General features: G+C 50.9%; 1 protein-coding gene across 1 annotated transcript; it reads left to right on the plus strand.

The window, feature by feature from the left end:
- The first annotated feature begins 1484 nt into the window (after positions 1 to 1484).
- Hmgcs2 (3-hydroxy-3-methylglutaryl-CoA synthase 2) lies at positions 1485 to 16267 on the plus strand. The gene is made up of 10 exons (XM_042683582.1): positions 1485 to 1646; positions 5668 to 6122; positions 7971 to 8096; positions 8444 to 8608; positions 9035 to 9200; positions 10492 to 10662; positions 12709 to 12815; positions 13241 to 13366; positions 14552 to 14663; positions 15991 to 16267. Exons 1-9 carry the CDS (start codon positions 1543 to 1545, stop codon positions 14656 to 14658), a joined length of 1527 nt encoding a protein of 508 aa, XP_042539516.1. The 5' UTR covers positions 1485 to 1542; the 3' UTR covers positions 14659 to 14663; positions 15991 to 16267.
- The last annotated feature ends 525 nt before the right edge of the window (positions 16268 to 16792 follow it).

Below are 16792 nucleotides of genomic sequence, written 5' to 3' on the forward strand. Positions count from 1 at the left end.
CGTGTAGACGATCACAAGGCAGGAACCTTTGCATTGAGCAGTAGACCAGAATCTCCAGTCAAAACACTTGGTTGGCTGAATTCCCAATGTACAACTTACGACCTGCAGGTCCTGGGGGCGGAGGGAGTGGGGGCCGGGAAGAGGATCACATCTTTCACCAAACTCAGCCTTAGGATCAATCTTTCCTCCTTAGGGAAGCAAGAACTTCAAATGGCAGCTGACAGCCTTGTTCTCACCCTACAACAGTACTGGCTGCATTCGACTTGAAGATTGTACAGTGCTGTATAACCATAATGGATAATAAAGATAAGAAAAATCCTGCGGGCTCAATAGACTCTTTTTATTTTATTTTATTTTTCTTTATTGTTAGTTGTGGAGCCTGAACTCTGGGCCTGGGCGCTGTTCCTGAGCTCTTCAGCTCAAGGCTAGCACTCTACCATTTGAGCCACAACTTCTGGCTTTTTCTGCTTATGTGGTGCTGAGGAATTGAACCCAGGGCCTCATGCATGCAAGGCAAGCACTCTACCACTGAGCACCTTCCCAGCCCCTTCACTGTGGGAAAATACCCCTCAACCGCCTGAAGAACTAGTACTAAAAGATTCACCACCACAACCACCATTGTTTTTGTACCAGTACTAAGGCTTAAAGAGCCTTATGCTCTTGCTTGGCTTTTTGCTCAAGGCTAGCTACTATTTGAGCCACATCTTCCCCTCCTTCCTTCCTTCCTTTCTTCCTTCCTTCCTTCCTTCTTTCCTTCCTTCCTTCTTTCCTTCCTTCCTTCCTTCCTTCCTTCCTTCCTTCCTTCCTTCCTTCCTTCCTTCCTTCCTTCCTTCCTTTCTTCCTTTTTTCCTTCCTTCCTTTGGTTGTGGGGCTTGAACTCAGGGCCTGGGTACTCTCCTGGCTAGTGCTCTGCTGCTTTGATCCACAGCACCGCTTTTGGTTTTCTGGTGGTTCATTGGAGATAAGGTGCTCATGGACTTTCCTGCCCTGGCTGGCTTTGAACCGCGATCCTTGGATCTCAGCTTTCTAAGTAGCTAGGATGACAGGTGTGAGCCACTGGTACGTGGTTCCCTTTGGTTCTCTTCTAATGCATAACAAGTTGAAAGGGCAGCAATTCACACCACAGAGGGGATTGTGGGAAGCCCTTGGAAGGAAGGCCCCAGATGGACCAGTATGGGTCACCTTTGGTCACATGGCAAGGGCCATCAAAGCCTCCCCTGTGGTGTGGAAGGGCCAGAGCAGAGCTGCCTGGGAAAGAGTTAAGAGCTGGCCAAGCCAGGGCCTACAAGGAACAGGGCCTCTCTGTGTCATGTTGCGGAGATGATGTTTTTCTCTGGCTCACTCATGTTCTGAGACCTTTGACCCAGTTTTGGAGGCACACTGAGCCTGGCCAAGCCGGGCCAGGCGGAGGCGGGGCCGGCCAAGCCAAGAGCCTCTCGGATCTATAAAGCCCAACCCCGAGTGGCTGGGCATCTTTCACAAGGGCTGTGTGGAGCTGCGGGAGCTATCAGCGTTCTCCTCACTCCCGTGGAACCTGTGGAAATGCAGCGCTTGCTCACGCCCGCCAGGCGGGTCCTACAGATGAAGAAAGCCATGCAGGATGCTCCCCTCGCTGCGGCCCGCCTGCTCCCTGCAGCTCACCAGCCGTGAGTCCCCCCCTTCCCCCAGCATAGATCACTTTGTGGGGAGAAAGCAGAAGCAGCAAAGGACAGGCTGGTGAGATCTCACCAGAGGGCTGGGAAGGTGGCTCAGTGGTAGAGCGCTCCCCTAGCATGCATGAAGTCCTGGGTTCGATTCCTCAGTACCACATATACAGAAAAAGGCCAGAAGTGGTGCTGTGGCTCATGTGGTAGAGTGCTAGCCCTGAGCAAAAGAAGCTCAGGGACTTTGCCCAGGACTGGCAAAATCAATCAATCCATCAGTCAATCTCACCAGAATCCTGGTGTCTAGACATAGGGTTTCAGTTACTACATCTCCAGATAAAACAGGTTCTCCCCCCATCCCTTCCTCCCCCGGGCCCCAGAACAGAGTCCCAACCTCTGTCTGCCACCTGCTGCCCGGAATCCACATCCCTCAAGACAGGAAGCCAGGCCTGCAGGCCTCTGCTCCACTGTCCCCTCTAACCTGGGCCAGGACCCTTAATACCTGCAATTGCAGCCAGAGGCAGATTGTAGTCACTGGAGAAAGACCCAAAAGGAAAAACAAAATGTTTTATTTTGGTACCTGTACTAGAGCTTGAACTTGGGACCTGGGAACTGTCCCTTAGCTGGTGTTCTACCACTTGAGGCACACCTCTATTTCTGGCTTTTTACTGGTTTATGGGAGATAAGAGTCTTATGGACATTTCTGCCTGGGCTGGTTTTGAACCTTGATCCTCAGATCCTACTGTTCTGAGTAGTTAGGATTACAGGCGTGAGCCACGAGTGCCCAGGCCAGAACCGTATCTTTGGATTTAATTTTCTGAAGAGGTGAAACGCAAAGACAATGTGTATGTGTGGGTTTACTCGTGTGTGTGCATGTGCTTGTGTAAGTTGAATACACACACTTCTTTTCTGTGTAAACATCCAGCTGTTCAATCTAAGCCTGGCCGTCGCCAGGGATGATGAGACACAGCTGTAGTTAGCCTCATATGCCTGTGTGTGTGTGTGTGTGTGTGTGAGCGTGCGCACGCATGCATGGACGTGTGCTCTGTCCCTAAGCTTTTTCACTCCAGGCTGAAGCTCTTCCTTTGGAACAACACTTCCAGTTTCTTTGTAGTTAATTGGTGATAAGAGTGTCACAGACTGCTGCCTGGGCTGGCCTCAGATCTCAGCCTCCTGAGGAGCTAGGATGACAGGCCACAGTGCCCAGCCTTTTTGATTATCGTGTCTGTAAACCATCCACAGCACCACTAATGTCTTTTCTTTCCACCTGTATTTTGTGTTCCATGAGTTCTGAATACTTAGGGAAATGTCCTGCCTCCTGTCTTCTGGGTGTGTAGGACTGGTGTAGGGGGAATGGCCTCTAATCTCCTCATCTTCTTTATCTCCACCATCATCTACTCCTCATCCCCCCACTCAATCCCAAACTCAGACCTGAACTTGGTCCTGGGTTTGAGTATGTGGTGAGGACGTGGCTTCCTTTGTATCAGTAAACCACCTGTTGGCCACCAGCCAAGAATGCAACCTCAACCCTCACCAGCTCCTGACTTCTTTGGTCCAAACTCCTGGACACATCATTCCCAAGGCCCTCTGGTGCCCCCACTGCTGGCCTTGTTAACTGATGTGGGGAGCCATCTTTGTGGGTCACCCCTCTCTTCCCGTCTCTCCCCTCTAATCCCAGCTGCATGGGCTTCAAGCTGAGAATTCAGCCTCTGCCATGAGGCCTTTCTTGGCCTCCCACCCACAGACCTCTCTGCCTCCTTGGAACTTCTATGGAATTCGGCCCTTCATGGTTTTCTGGTCCCCATCTGCCTCCTCCCTCCCAGCTGGGCTGTTGTATTCATCTCCTTGCTCAGCCTCAAGAACCTGTGCTCTTCTCCAGACAACCCCTGGGTATCTTCCCCAGCACAATGCAGCATGCACTTAACACAGACCACGTGCTTAACATGCATAGTGCTTGTAACATGTACTGTGTAATGTGCATTTAAGCAAATGGAAAGTAGCTGCCATTAGTGCCAGGGAGCACAGAGAAAGAGGCAAGATGGCCAGGACACTCCTAACTAGGTGCTCCGAAGTTTCTAGAAGCCTCTACCTGTCACCTGTCTTCAAGGCTCTGAAATCTACGTCCAGAAATCATCTTCCCCAGACGAAGACAAAGATGACCAAGTGATGGAGTCTTGGCCCGTCCCGTTGACCCTTACATGTCCATCTGTGGACACCGGAGGGAGTCAGCCCGGGGTGCAGAGTGAGAACAATGCTGGCCGCTCCCCCCACCCCTGGCTAACCATTAGCTCCCAGATACTGGGGAGTCCTCCATAAATATTTGCCGGTACAAACTCCAGTTATATGGAGGACACCAAATAAAGAGGGCACATGCAAACGCTCCAAACCTTTCTCGTCAGAAAATGACAAGCACGATCACTGAGCTACTGAAACTCCACGGAGTTTACGGTGATCCCGGGCAAAGCAAGAACGAAGCCGGAGGTTTTACCACAGCTGCTGCAAGGAGAAGCGGCTGGTCGGGGTCCCCCTTTCCCTGGGACGCGGGGACAGACGTCTTGTTAGAAGCACTATCTTTGTCACAGCATTGTTACCCATAAGCCTACCGTAGCTGAGGTGGGTTCACTGGCCGCCATGGGCGCAGTGCTGTGTGTGGGAGCAAGCATGCCCAGCGTGGGTTTCTGTTGGTATCTGACAATTGCACAGGACTGAGCTGTATCTGTGAGCTCACACACAGTATACGTGTGAACTGGAAGGCTTCGTGAGACCTCTGGTGGCCAATTTGCTCAGGGCAGCCTGCTTAGTCCCTGCCTCGGCCTCAGTTGGGGTGAGGCGGACCTCTCACCAGATCTTGGGGGCCTGGGAAGGCTGGGTTTGGGTCAGCCTTCTCAGGCACGACCACTTCTCTGTCTCTCAAAGCTGAAGCTAGGTAGCTGTGGTGCCCTGGTGGCTTACTTCATCACAAAGATAGCAGGAAAGGAAGACGAAGGAACAAAGAATATCACAAAAGAAGCCACTCTATCACTAATTTCAATAATCAACAAACGAAATTCTCTACCTATAAACACCTGTATTGTTGCTTGTTAAGTTTTTTTGGCCTTTATTTCCTATTTTTTTCCTCAGTAGTGGGGCTTGAACTCAGGGCCTATTGATTTTCCTTATCTCTTTTTTTTTTCTTTTTAAATCAATGCTGGCACTTTACCACTTGAGCCAACGCTCTCCTTGCAGCTTTTTGGTGTTTAATTGGAGATAAGAGTTTCTTGGATTTGTCTGCCCAACCTAGCTTCTAACCAGGATCTTCAAATCTCAGCCTTTAGAGTAGCTAGGATTATTGGCATGAGCCACCAGTGCCCAGCTAACAACAACATCAACTTCCTTCTCCTCCTCCTCCTCCTCTTCCTCCTTCTTTTCCTCCTTCTCTTTCTTCTAATGTTTCTAAGAGATGAGGTACATGTTAACTATAAGATTCAGCAGTTGAAAGTATAAAAGGACAATATTACTAAGCAAACAAAAAGCCAGAATGTTACTGGAGCTACACTGACACGAGGAAAAGTAATCTTTATGATGAGAACATAAAAATAAGACAGCCAATTCAACAGATGTAACCATGCTAAAGTTTTACTATTTTGATAACTCAGTTTTATGATATATTGAATCACAATTTGAATGACTATAGACCATATAGTGGAGTTACGATTGTTCTTTATTTTTAAATAATTTTTTTTTGGTCAGTCGTGGGGCTTGAACTCTGGGCCTGGGCGCTGTCCCTCAGCTCTTCAGCTCAAGGCGAGCGCTCTACCACTTGAGCCACGGCGCCACTTCCGGTTTTCTAGTGGTTGATTGGAGATAAGAGTCTCATGGACTTTCCTGCCCGGGCTGGCTTTGAACCTTGACCTCAGGTCTCAGCCTCCTGAGTAGCTGGGATGACAGGCGTGCGCCCCTGGCGCCCGGCTTTATGATCGTTAAGTGGCTGTGGGAGAGGGTTTCAATTCCACTCGTCAGGGTGATTTTTTTCCTGTCCCCATAGGTTCTCCACTGTGGCTGCTGCCCCTGTAGCCAAAACAGATGCGTGGCCGAAAGACGTGGGCATCCTGGCCATGGAAGTCTACTTCCCGGCCCAGTACGTGGACCAGACGGACCTGGAGAAGTTCAACAAAGTGGAAGCCGGGAAGTACACGGTGGGGCTGGGCCAGACCCGCATGGGCTTCTGTTCGGTGCAGGAAGATATCAACTCACTGTGCCTGACGGTGGTGCAGCGGCTGATGGAGCGCACGCAGCTGCCCTGGGACGCCGTGGGCCGCCTGGAGGTGGGCACCGAGACCATCATCGACAAGTCCAAGGCCGTCAAGACGGTGCTCATGGAGCTCTTCCAGGACTCGGGCAACACTGACATCGAGGGCATCGACACCACCAACGCCTGCTACGGGGGCACCGCCTCCCTCTTCAACGCTGCCAACTGGATGGAGTCCAGCTACTGGGATGGTGCGCACTGCCGGGCAGGACAGGGGCAGGGCCAGGGCTGGGGCTGAGTCCTATCAGGTTGTCTTTCTGTTTTGCCAGTCCTGGGTCTTGAACTCAGGGCCTGGGCACTGTCCCTGAGTTTCTTTTGCTCAAAGGTAGCATTCTACCACTTGAGCCACGGTCCCACTTCTGGCTTTTTCTGTGTATGTGGTACTGAGGAATCGAACCCAGGGCTTCATGCATGCTAGGTGAGCACTCTACCACTAAGCCACCTTCCCAGCCATCAGGTTTTCTTCTTGCTTATCCAGATGGATGTAACCTAGTAGGGAAAGGATCATGTCTCCCCACGGCTTCTGTTTATCCAGCACCCAGTGTCAGGAGCCGTGGAGATTTGCACAGAATGTTCCCCGTTGTCCCCGGCTCCCAGGAGGATGGCAGCCTCACATCTGATTGCACATAAGAAACTGCAGCCTCAGATAGCAAGCCGGGGTGGGTGGCTTATGCCTGTAACCCTAGCTACTCAGGAGGCTGAGATCTGAGGATTGTGGCTCCAGGCTTGGCCAGAAAAGTCTGTGAAACTCTTTTTATCCAAATACAAAAATTAAAAATGCTAGAAGTAGAGCTGTGGTTCAGGTGGTAGAGCCTTAAGAGAAAAAAAGCCAAGGGACAGGGAATGGGCCCTGAGTTCAATCCCCAGGATCGGCATATGCATGCACACCACACACACACACACACACACACACACATACACACACACACACACACACACACACACACAGAGTGGAGCAAATATGAGTCAAAGGCTCAATTATTTATTGAATAATAGCACACCATAGTTAGCTACTATGAACCGTTTCCAGTAAATGTGGTTACCTGACACAGTCTCTTCTCACAATGAAAGTAGCATCAGCAATTCAAGGCTGGTAGTTTAGGATCTAGTCAGAACTAGACTTGAATTTCAAAGCTCATATTCACCAGGTATAATGACCTTAGAGAAGTTAATCTCTCTGGTAGACAGTGTCCTCATTCGTCATTATAGACAATAACTATCTTATTGAACATTTTAAAAAGGGGTTGTGTGTGATTAGCTAGCATCCAGATGATATTTTATGTCATTGTATTGGGGCTGGAGCTCAGGGCCTTGTGTTCTCCCTTAGTCTTTATTATTGTTTTTTTTTCCTGGTCCTGTGAGCTGTCTCTGAGCTTATTTTTGCTCAAGGTTCATGCTCTACCACTTGAGCCAGAATTCCACTTTTAACTTTTGGGAGGTTGCTTACTAGCGATAAGAGTCTCACAGACTTTCCTGCCCAAACTGGTTTCAAACTATAATTCTCAGATCTCAGCCTCGGGAGTAGCTAGGATTCTAGGCATGACCCAGAGTGTCTAGCTTGTTCACTCAAGGCTGGGGACTGCACCGCTTGATCCATATCTCTACTTCTGGTGTGTGTGTGTTTAATTGGAGATAAGAGTCTCAGGGACTTTCTTGCCTGGGCTGCCTTTGAATCCCAATCTCAGTTCCCAGAGTAGCTACAATTAGAGACAGTAATCACCAGCACCTGACTTTTTTTTTTTTTTCTTTTTTCTTTTGTTTATTGAACTAGGAACCAGAATTACTTCTTCGTTCAGAATTGTGGAGGTGCACACTTATAACCCCAGCAGTTGGGAGGCTGAGGCAGGATCTCAGCTGAGCTTGGGTCTCAGGCTAGCCTGGGCTACATCTTAGAAACACCAAGGAAAGAGTTGACAGTAGAGGAGGAAGGGAACTGTGAGCAGGCTCTCCCTGAGCAGCTGTGGTGTGTGACGGTCGGTCCCGATCGGGGCTGGTGGCTGTCTGCCCCCGGGACAGGACACCTTATGTTGTGTTCTCAGGGCGCTACGCACTGGTGGTGTGCGGAGACATCGCGGTCTACCCCAGCGGCAACGCGCGGCCCACGGGTGGGGCAGGGGCGGTGGCCATGCTGATCGGGCCCCAGGCGCCTCTGGCCTTGGAGAGAGGTAGGTGGTAATCTCTTCCTGAGGGGCTGCACAATTCCAGCTAATCCCACCTGGGCAAGGACTGTGTCCTGTTGTGCAAAAGTGTGGCGGTGAGGAGAGGATGGAGATGCACAGGGGAGGCTGGAGGGGGAGAGAACGCATTCGCAGGGGGCCTCAGAATTCCCGCGTCTGCTTCCTGGTTCGCTAGATCCATGACGGTGTGCAGAAGGAGGATTTGCACAATCTGTCTGCCTGTGGCAGAACGAGAGGCAGGGAAGCAGGAAAGGAAGGAGAAAAACGGAGGAGGCTGTCCCCGAGGACCCCCCTCCCCGTCCACTGCAGGCCCGGACCCTTTGCTTCCTTTCCAGGGCTGAGGGGAACCCACATGGAGAACGCATATGACTTCTACAAGCCGAATTTGAACTCGGAGTACCCGCTGGTGGACGGGAAGCTGTCCATCCAGTGCTACCTGCGGGCCCTGGACAGATGCTATGCGTCCTACCGCAAAAAAATCCAGAGTCAGTGGAAACAAGGTATGGGCTCAGAGCGCAGAAAGGGGGTTTTGGCAAAGCCAAGACTTTCTGTTTCTTCTATGGCGAGGATGTGTACTCAGTGGCTCAGGAGGCTGAGATCTGAGTATCAAAGTCCAAAGCTAGCACAGAAAAGTGTGTGAAAGTCATATCTCCAGGGAAGCAGCAAAAAGTCTCAAGTGGTAGAGCACCAGGATCTCTCTCTCTCTCTCTCTCTTTGTCTCTGTCTCTCTCTCTCTCTCTGTCTGTCTGTCTCTGTCTCTGTCTCTCTGTCTCTGTCTCTGTCTCTGTCTCTCTCTCTCTCACACACATACACACACGAGGGTCCAGCTCTGTAGGCCAGGGGCCCCAGGGCACAGTTAAAGTGAGGTGAGGTGGGCTGTAGCATCCGCACGCAGCAGCATCTGGTCTTTCCCCTTCCCTTCCCAGCGGGCATCGAGCGACCTTTTACCCTGGACGACATTCAGTACATGATCTTTCACACCCCTTTCTGCAAGATGGTGCAGAAGTCGCTGGGCCGACTGATGTTCAGTGACTTCCTGTCATCCAGCAAGGACACGCAGGCCAGCCTGTACAAGGGGCTGGAGGCCTTCAGGTGCGCCCGCCGTGTGGGGAGGCTGGAGGCCTGGGAGGGACGACAGAGGGGACTTCAAGTTTTTTCATTCCTTGAGTCTGGACTTTATACTCCAGTGGGGAGGAGCAGGTTGGTGATCCTCCAACATAAGAAAGAGAAAGGAGCCAGGCGCTGGTGGCTCATGCCTGTCATCCTGGCTACTTACGAGGCTGAGATCTGAGGATTGAGGTTCAAAGCCAACCCCAGGCAGAAAGGTCCCTGAGACTCTTATCTCCAATGAGCCACCAGAAAACCAGAAGTGGTGCTGTGGCTCACGTGGTAGAGCACTCACCTTGAGCTGAAGAGCTCAGGGACAGCGCCCAGGCCCAGAGTTCAAGCCCCATGACCAACAAATAACAACAACAACAAAAAGAGAAAGGACATCAGCCTTTAGGAGGGTTCAGGTGGTCACATCTGCCTGGCCGTGGAGATGACATCTCAGGGAGCATGGGAATTTACCTCTACCTCCAGACCAATGACTCAAAGAAACCACAAGGCTGGGCGCTGGTGGCTCACGTCTGTCATTTTAGCTCCCCAGAAGGCTGAGTTCTGATCACTGTGGCTTGAACCCAGTGAGAGAAGCCAAGTTTGTGAGACAATGATCTCCAAATTCCACCACAGAAAGCTGGAGTAGAAGTGTGTGTGGCTCAAGTCTTGAGTGGAAAAGCCAAGCAAGGGCACAAGTTCCTGCGTTCAAACCGTAGTCCTGGCACACATACACACACACTCACACCCACAATAATAGTGATAATAATAATGATAATATAGAAAATGATTTAACATTCTGGAGAACCTATATATATATATATATATATATATATATATATATAATATGTATGTATATTCTGAGTAAAGGAAGCACACTAAACAGAATGCATAGTATAGTTTTATTTCTAATTTTTGTGTGGGTATGTGTGTGCCAGGACTGAGGCTTGAACTCAGGGCCTAGGTGCTATCCATTAGCTTTTTCAATCATTTTCTGAGACCCTCAGATCTTTTTGACCAGGTCCTCAGGTCTTAGCCTCCGGAACAGCTAGGTGTGAGCCTCTGGTGCCTGTCTATTTCTAATTTTCTATTAGACTATCAAAGGATGCTTTCCATAGGATCTCTCAATGGCCAGCCTATGAGCTGCATGTCGTTCTTTGAGGTTTTCTTATGTTTCAGAGTATGATCGTAAATGACATGGGCCGAGCCCTGTGTCTGGGAACTGCTCCTTTCTCCATCACGTCTCTTCTCTCTCCCTTACCTGCCGTCTCTCCCTGGTGCCTCACAGGGAGCTAAAGCTGGAAGAGACCTATACCAACAAAGAAGTGGATAAAGCGCTTCTGAAGGCGTCCCTGGACATGTTCAACAAGAAAACCAAGGCCTCCCTCTACCTCTCCACTCACAATGGAAACATGTACACCTCCTCCCTGTATGGGTGCCTGGCTTCGCTCCTGTCCCAGTGAGTTCTCAGCCAGGGCTGCTCCGTCCCTTCCACTGTCCAGGGAGGGAGGTGGAGGGGGGAGACAGGAAGAAGGAAGGAATATTTCAAAGGAGCACGTTCAGGCCAATTCCTGTATTATAAATGACCGCCTCGAGTGTCAGGGGATGTGCTAAATCTACTCAGGTTCGATCAGGTAATGGGAGAACTAGTGTGTGTATTTATTTTAACTTTTTGCTAGTCATGGGGCTTGAACTCAGGGCCTGGGCATTGTCCCTGAGCTTCTTTTCCTCAAGGCTAGTGCTCTCCCACGTGAGCCACAGCGCCACTTCTGGCTTTTTCTGTGTGTGTGGCATTGAGGAATGAAACTCAGGGTTTCATGCATGCGAGGCAAGCACTCTACCACTGAGCCACTTTCCCAGCCCATAGTGTGTACGTCTATTTAAAATCTCTATACTTAGTAGAACACAGCAGCTAAAAGAGTGGAGCTTTAAACCCTACAGCCTAGGCTCAAATCTATTTAGTATTTATTAGCTCTGTGTGTGTGTGTGTGTGTGTGTGTGTGTGTGTGTGTGTGTGTGTGTGTGTGTGTGTGTGCTGGCTTTGGGGTTTGTATTCAGGGTTTCTCACTCTTGTTTAGCTTTTTCACTCAAGCCTGGTACACTTGAGTCACACCTCTCCACCTGGCTTTTGCTGCTTAGTTGGAGAGAAGAGTCTTCAGATTTGTTGGCTGGGGCTGTCTTTGAACCTTAATCCTCAGATCTCAGCCTCCTGCAGATAAATAGGCTGGGCGCCAGTAGCTCACATCTCTGAGCCTATTAGTTTTGACTCTGAAAAAAATAAATTACCTAACCCAGGCTAGGTGCAATGGCTGTGCCTCTAATCCCAGTTGCTTGGGGGGGTGGAGATTAGGAGAATCCAGGTTTAACGTCAGCCCCGAGTTAGTTAAAAAGTTACCTAAATCAGGGAAAAGTGATTGTGACTATATCTCAAAGAACAAGCCATGATGGTTCATACCTGTAAGCTCACCTGTGCAGGACTAGCAGAGGTAGGAGGACAGAAGTTCTTGTCCAGCTGAGCAAAATATGGAGACCCTACACTAGTCCCTGGCCCTTTGAGCTCTATTTTTTCAGTAAGCCAAAGGCCCGAGTTAAAACCCCAAACAAATCCCCAAGCTGTGTGCACAGTGCTCCTCCCCCTCCAGCTTCGAAGACAGTGTCTAGGACAAGCTGGTGGTGGCTGCCTCTTCCCTGGTTTTGAATTTGAGGAGCTCATCAAGCTATGTGCCACACGGGAACAGTTACTTCCTGGTGAACTGGCCAGACATGATTAAGAAGCCATCCTTAGCCAGGTGCCGGTGGCTCACACTATCATCCCTGCTGCTCAGGTTGCGGGAGAACTGAGGATCACGGTTTGCAGCGAGCCTTGAGACTCTTATCTCCAACGAACCACCAAGAAGCGGGAAGTAGAAGTGTGGCTAACATGGTAGAGCGCTAGCCTGGAGTGAAAAAGCCCAGGGACAGCGCCCAGGCCCTGAGTTCAAGCCCCAGGCCTGGCGTATACACATACACAGACACAGACACAGACACAGACACACACACACACACATCATCATCATCATCTTAGTCAGTGGAGAGCCCTGAGGGATACTGAGTCCAGAGGTCTGACCTCAGCTGACCACACCTTAGCAACTTCCCCTCATCCTAGGAAGTGGGGAGGGGCTCCCTTTGCAGCCCCAAATTCTGTTGCTTGTGTTGCCTTTTATGTTCTGGCCTAGGCCCCTTCCCTCTTGGGCTGCCCTGAGAAACACAGTTGCACTACGTAGTAGCTCAACCTAACCTTTAACTTCTGATCCTTGCCAAGTGCTGGGATTACAGGCATGCACCACTGGGTCTGGCCTGCCTGTCTCCTCTTCACAAGGTTTCCTGCTCCTGGGCTCTTCCAAACGCCTCTCTGGGCAGCATGCTTAGAATGTATGTCTGCTCGCATGAGCTGGATGGGATCAAGTGCTGACTTGCAACGCAGACTGTAACAATGCATGCTTGGTTTCCATATCTTTTCCCCCAGCCACTCTGCCCAGGAGCTGGCGGGCTCCAGGATCGGCGCCTTCTCCTACGGCTCTGGTCTGGCAGCAAGTCTGTTTTCATTTCGAGTGTCTCAGGATGCTTCTCCAGGTGAGGGATCTTTTCAAATCAAAGAGGCGTCTACAGCCAGGCTTGGGGTCTCGCGCCTATAACCCCAGTGACTCAGGAGGCTGAGATATGAGGATCGTGGTTCAAAGCCAGTCAGGGCAGGAAAGTCTGTGAGACTCAACTCCAGTGAACCACCCGAAAGCCAGAGGTGGAGCTGTGGTGCAGGTGGTAGAGTGCTAGCCTTGAGCACTGAATCTCGGAGACAGTGCGCAGGCCCTGAGTTCAAGTCCCAGGACTGGTGTACACATAAAGCAGTGAATGGTCTTCTGGTGGCCTTGGCTCATATCTGCATGGGCTTGTCCTTTCTTGATATTCCAAGCCACACCAGGGGGAGCTACTGGGGTCTTGGCTGCCTGGCATGGGGGACAAGGACACCAAGGAGTCTGACATCTCCCTCCACTCCCCAGGGTCCCCGCTGGACAAGCTGATGTCCAGTGTTGCAGATCTGCCCAAACGCCTGGACGCCCGGAAGCGCATGTCTCCGGAGGAATTCACAGAAATCATGAACCAGAGGGAGCAATTCTATCACAAGGGTAGGGGAGAGGGCAGGGAGGGGAGAAGGCCAGGGGAGGGGACAGGAGGGGAGAAGGTCAGGAGAGGAGGGAAGGTCAGGAGAGGGGGCAGGAGGGATTGGAAGGGAATTCTTTCTAGCAGCTGGGAGCAGGGACTCATGTCACCTTGGACTCAGCCTGTGAGGAGAGGTGACTGTCGATGAACGGAGGGAGAGATGTGTTTGAGCAGAAGCAGAGCTGGGAAGGGGCAGTGGGAAGCAGCTCCCACTCCATGCTGGGACTCCAGTGGCTCACATCTTAATCCTAATCAGGAGGCTGAGATCCGAGGATAATGGTTCAAAGCCAGTTCTGGCAGGAAACTCTGTGAGACTCATCTCCAGGAAACCACACAGAAAACCCGAAGTGGCACTGTGGCTTAAGCTCTCCTTGAGCTGAAGAGCTGAGGGACAGTGCCCAGGCCCAGAATTCAAGCCACAAGACCAAAAAAAAAAAAAAAAAGAAGCTAAAGACAGCCGAATTTGTGACATTCTTGTCTCCAATTAACCTCCCCCAAAAGCTGGAGCTGGAGGCATGGCTTCAAGAGGTAGAAGTCTTTGCTATGAATGAGAAAGCCTTGTGAGAGCCTGAGGATCTGAGTTCAAGCTCTAGGACCAGCACAGAAAGAATAAAACCTAAGAAAAAGAAAATGCCGCCAGAAATCGGCCAGATCTAGGCCTGAGAGGAGCTGGTGCCCATGGTGCATGCCTGTAATCCTAGCTACTTAGGAGGCTGAGCTTTGAGGACTGGGGTTTTACACCAGGCCAGACAGATATATCCAAGAGACTTGTTTCTGCTTAACCAGTAAAAAGCAGGAAATGGAGCTGTGGCTCAAGTGGTAGAGGGCCAAAAAGCCAAGCAAGATCATCAAGACTTGTGTTCAAGCCCCAGTAGCAGCAGCAGCAGCAGCAGCAGCAACACCACCACCACACACACACACACACAAATACAAGCAACAACAACAACACACACACACACACACACACACACACAAATACAATTCTGGTGACTCAAAGTACCAGAGCCAGGATGGCTTTGTTTCTAGTTCTTGTGCCTCTGATGTCTTGTGATCTTGCAGGCCCTGACAGCCATAGCAGACTTCCTGTTGTTCTCTTCCCCAAGCCTGGGTGGCCCTGGGTGACTGCTGTCCCTCTCTTCCTCATTCCACAGTGAACTTCTCACCCCCTGGTGATGTCAGCAGCCTCTTCCCAGGCACGTGGTACCTGGAGCGGGTGGATGAGATGCACCGTCGGAAGTACGCCCGGCGACCTATGTGAAGCTGGTGAGTACGGGCGGCTGAACGCCTTCCCGGGCACCTGACTCCACTTGAGCCAGGTGGGACCCATAGCCTTCAAAATAACGGAAGAGGGCGCCAGTGGCTCACACCTGTAATCCTGAAATAGGAGGATTGCAGTTCAAAGCCGGCCTGGGTAGGAAAGCCCGAAGGCTCTTATCTTCGATTAACCAACAAAAAGCCGGAAGTGGAGCTGTGGCTCAAGTGGCAAAGTGCCCGTCTTGAGCATAAAAAGCAAAGGGACAGCGCCCAATCCCTGAGTTCAATCCATAGGCCTACCCTCCTCTCCAAAAAAAGGGAAGAGAATTGCAGCGATAGGAGGCGCTCAGAGCTCCAAAGCGATGAGACCGAGGATGTGAATTCTGATAGACAATCAGCTTCAGAAAAGCATATGCGGATGTGTGCATGCGTGTGAGATTTTCAAGGAAGCAAAGGGTTGTGGCGTCCATTTGAGCCAGAAGCCCCTCACTGGAGCGAGGCTTGCGATTGGGAGCTGGGTGACAATTCTCATGTGACAAGATTCTTCCTCATAAAAGCTGTGTGCCATAATGGTGATGAATGAAGAGAGACATTAGTGGAAGAGGTTTAGGGTGGGAGGGGAAATGGCGGGAATCTTTTCTGGGGTGTCAGTACTGGGGCTTGAACTCAGGGCCTTGTGCTACTGCCTGGCCTTTTCATTCAAGGCTGGTGCTCTACCACTCAAGCCACATTTCCATTTTTAGCCTTTTGCTGGTTGATGGGAGACAAGTCTCATAGGCTTTCCTGCTTGGGTTGGCATAAAATCATGTTCCTCAGATCTCACACACCCGAGTAGCTAGGATTTCGGGTGTGAGCCCGACATCCATCTGGAAGAATTCTTTGTGGGATTTCCTTCATGAAAAAAAAATCAACTATTCAGAACTGCAGACATGTAGTTCCTGTCTAGCACATTGCTTTTGTGTATCCACTAACAGCTCAGCAACTGCCTCAGTTAGTCTGGGACCAGAGCTTTCTTACTTGGCATCCCCCACGAGTGGCCCCCCCGCACTGAGATGCTGGCCATGCCTGCGGGGGAGGGGGAAGGAAGGAGAGAGGTCGTGGAGTCCATGCACCCTCTCAAAGGATCCCATGAGCCTCTGTGCTGTTCCAGACAGGACGCATGATGGGGCTGCAACCCATCCACACCAGGCCTTGTTTCTCCCAGTACCCGGTGGCCCCACATCTAGGTACCGTCAGGGAGATTGATTCACAGAACCACTGGGAGGAGCAGGGGCTGGGGTCCGGGGACCAGGCTGAGATTCACAAGGAAATCTTCATCTCTCTTAACTTTCCACAGATGCTGGCGCAGGTCCTGGGGGAAGTAGGATAGCTGAGCTCTGTCCACAGTCCACGTGCTGAAAATCCCACCCTTACCTGGTAACTGCACCAATCACACCTGCAGTGGCCCAGGCTCCGTCACAATAGCTGTGGGTTGGGGACTCCCTTGCAAGGGAACAGAGACACAAGGCCTGCACAGACGCAGATAAGCGGTCTCCCTCGAGCTCCAGCTATACCTGATGATTTGTTACTGCTTGTTATTTTTATTAAACTTCATGCCGTTCTTTTTTTGCTGATTTCTTAACATTTCTTGTGAACTTCGTGTGTGTGTGTGCATGTGTTGGCATGGGGACTTGAACTCAGGGCCTTGCACTCTTGCTTAGCCTTTTCACTCAAGGCCGATACTCTACCACTTGATCCATACCTCCACATCTAGCCTTTTGCTGGTTAAAAACTGGATGGACTTTGCTGCTCTAGCTGGCTCTGATAGGCGTAAACCACACCAGCACCTGGCCCAACCCCTTTCTTCTTTGGGTTACCTGGTACAGAATCTAACTTTGCCCACGTTAGTCCCCTCTAGTTGTCAGGATTTAGGCGTCTATCACAGGCCCAGCTTGAGCTCCATTTTTAGGTGAATGTTGAACTTCACCCACCTTGGCCGTCTCCCCAGCTATCAGCGCGTTCAGGTGATCTCAGCAGATGCCACGTGAGGCACAGCTGCGTCTTCAACTGGAGGAAATGGGTCATTTGTTGTCAGGACACCCAGCACCCAGACCTGGCTGGCAGCCAGGGGGAGGGGAGCGCGGATCGTCCACTGAGAG

This window comes from Dipodomys spectabilis, unplaced genomic scaffold (assembly GCF_019054845.1).
Source record: "Dipodomys spectabilis isolate Male_0828 unplaced genomic scaffold, ASM1905484v1 ptg000002l, whole genome shotgun sequence".
NCBI lineage: Eukaryota > Metazoa > Chordata > Mammalia > Rodentia > Heteromyidae > Dipodomys > Dipodomys spectabilis.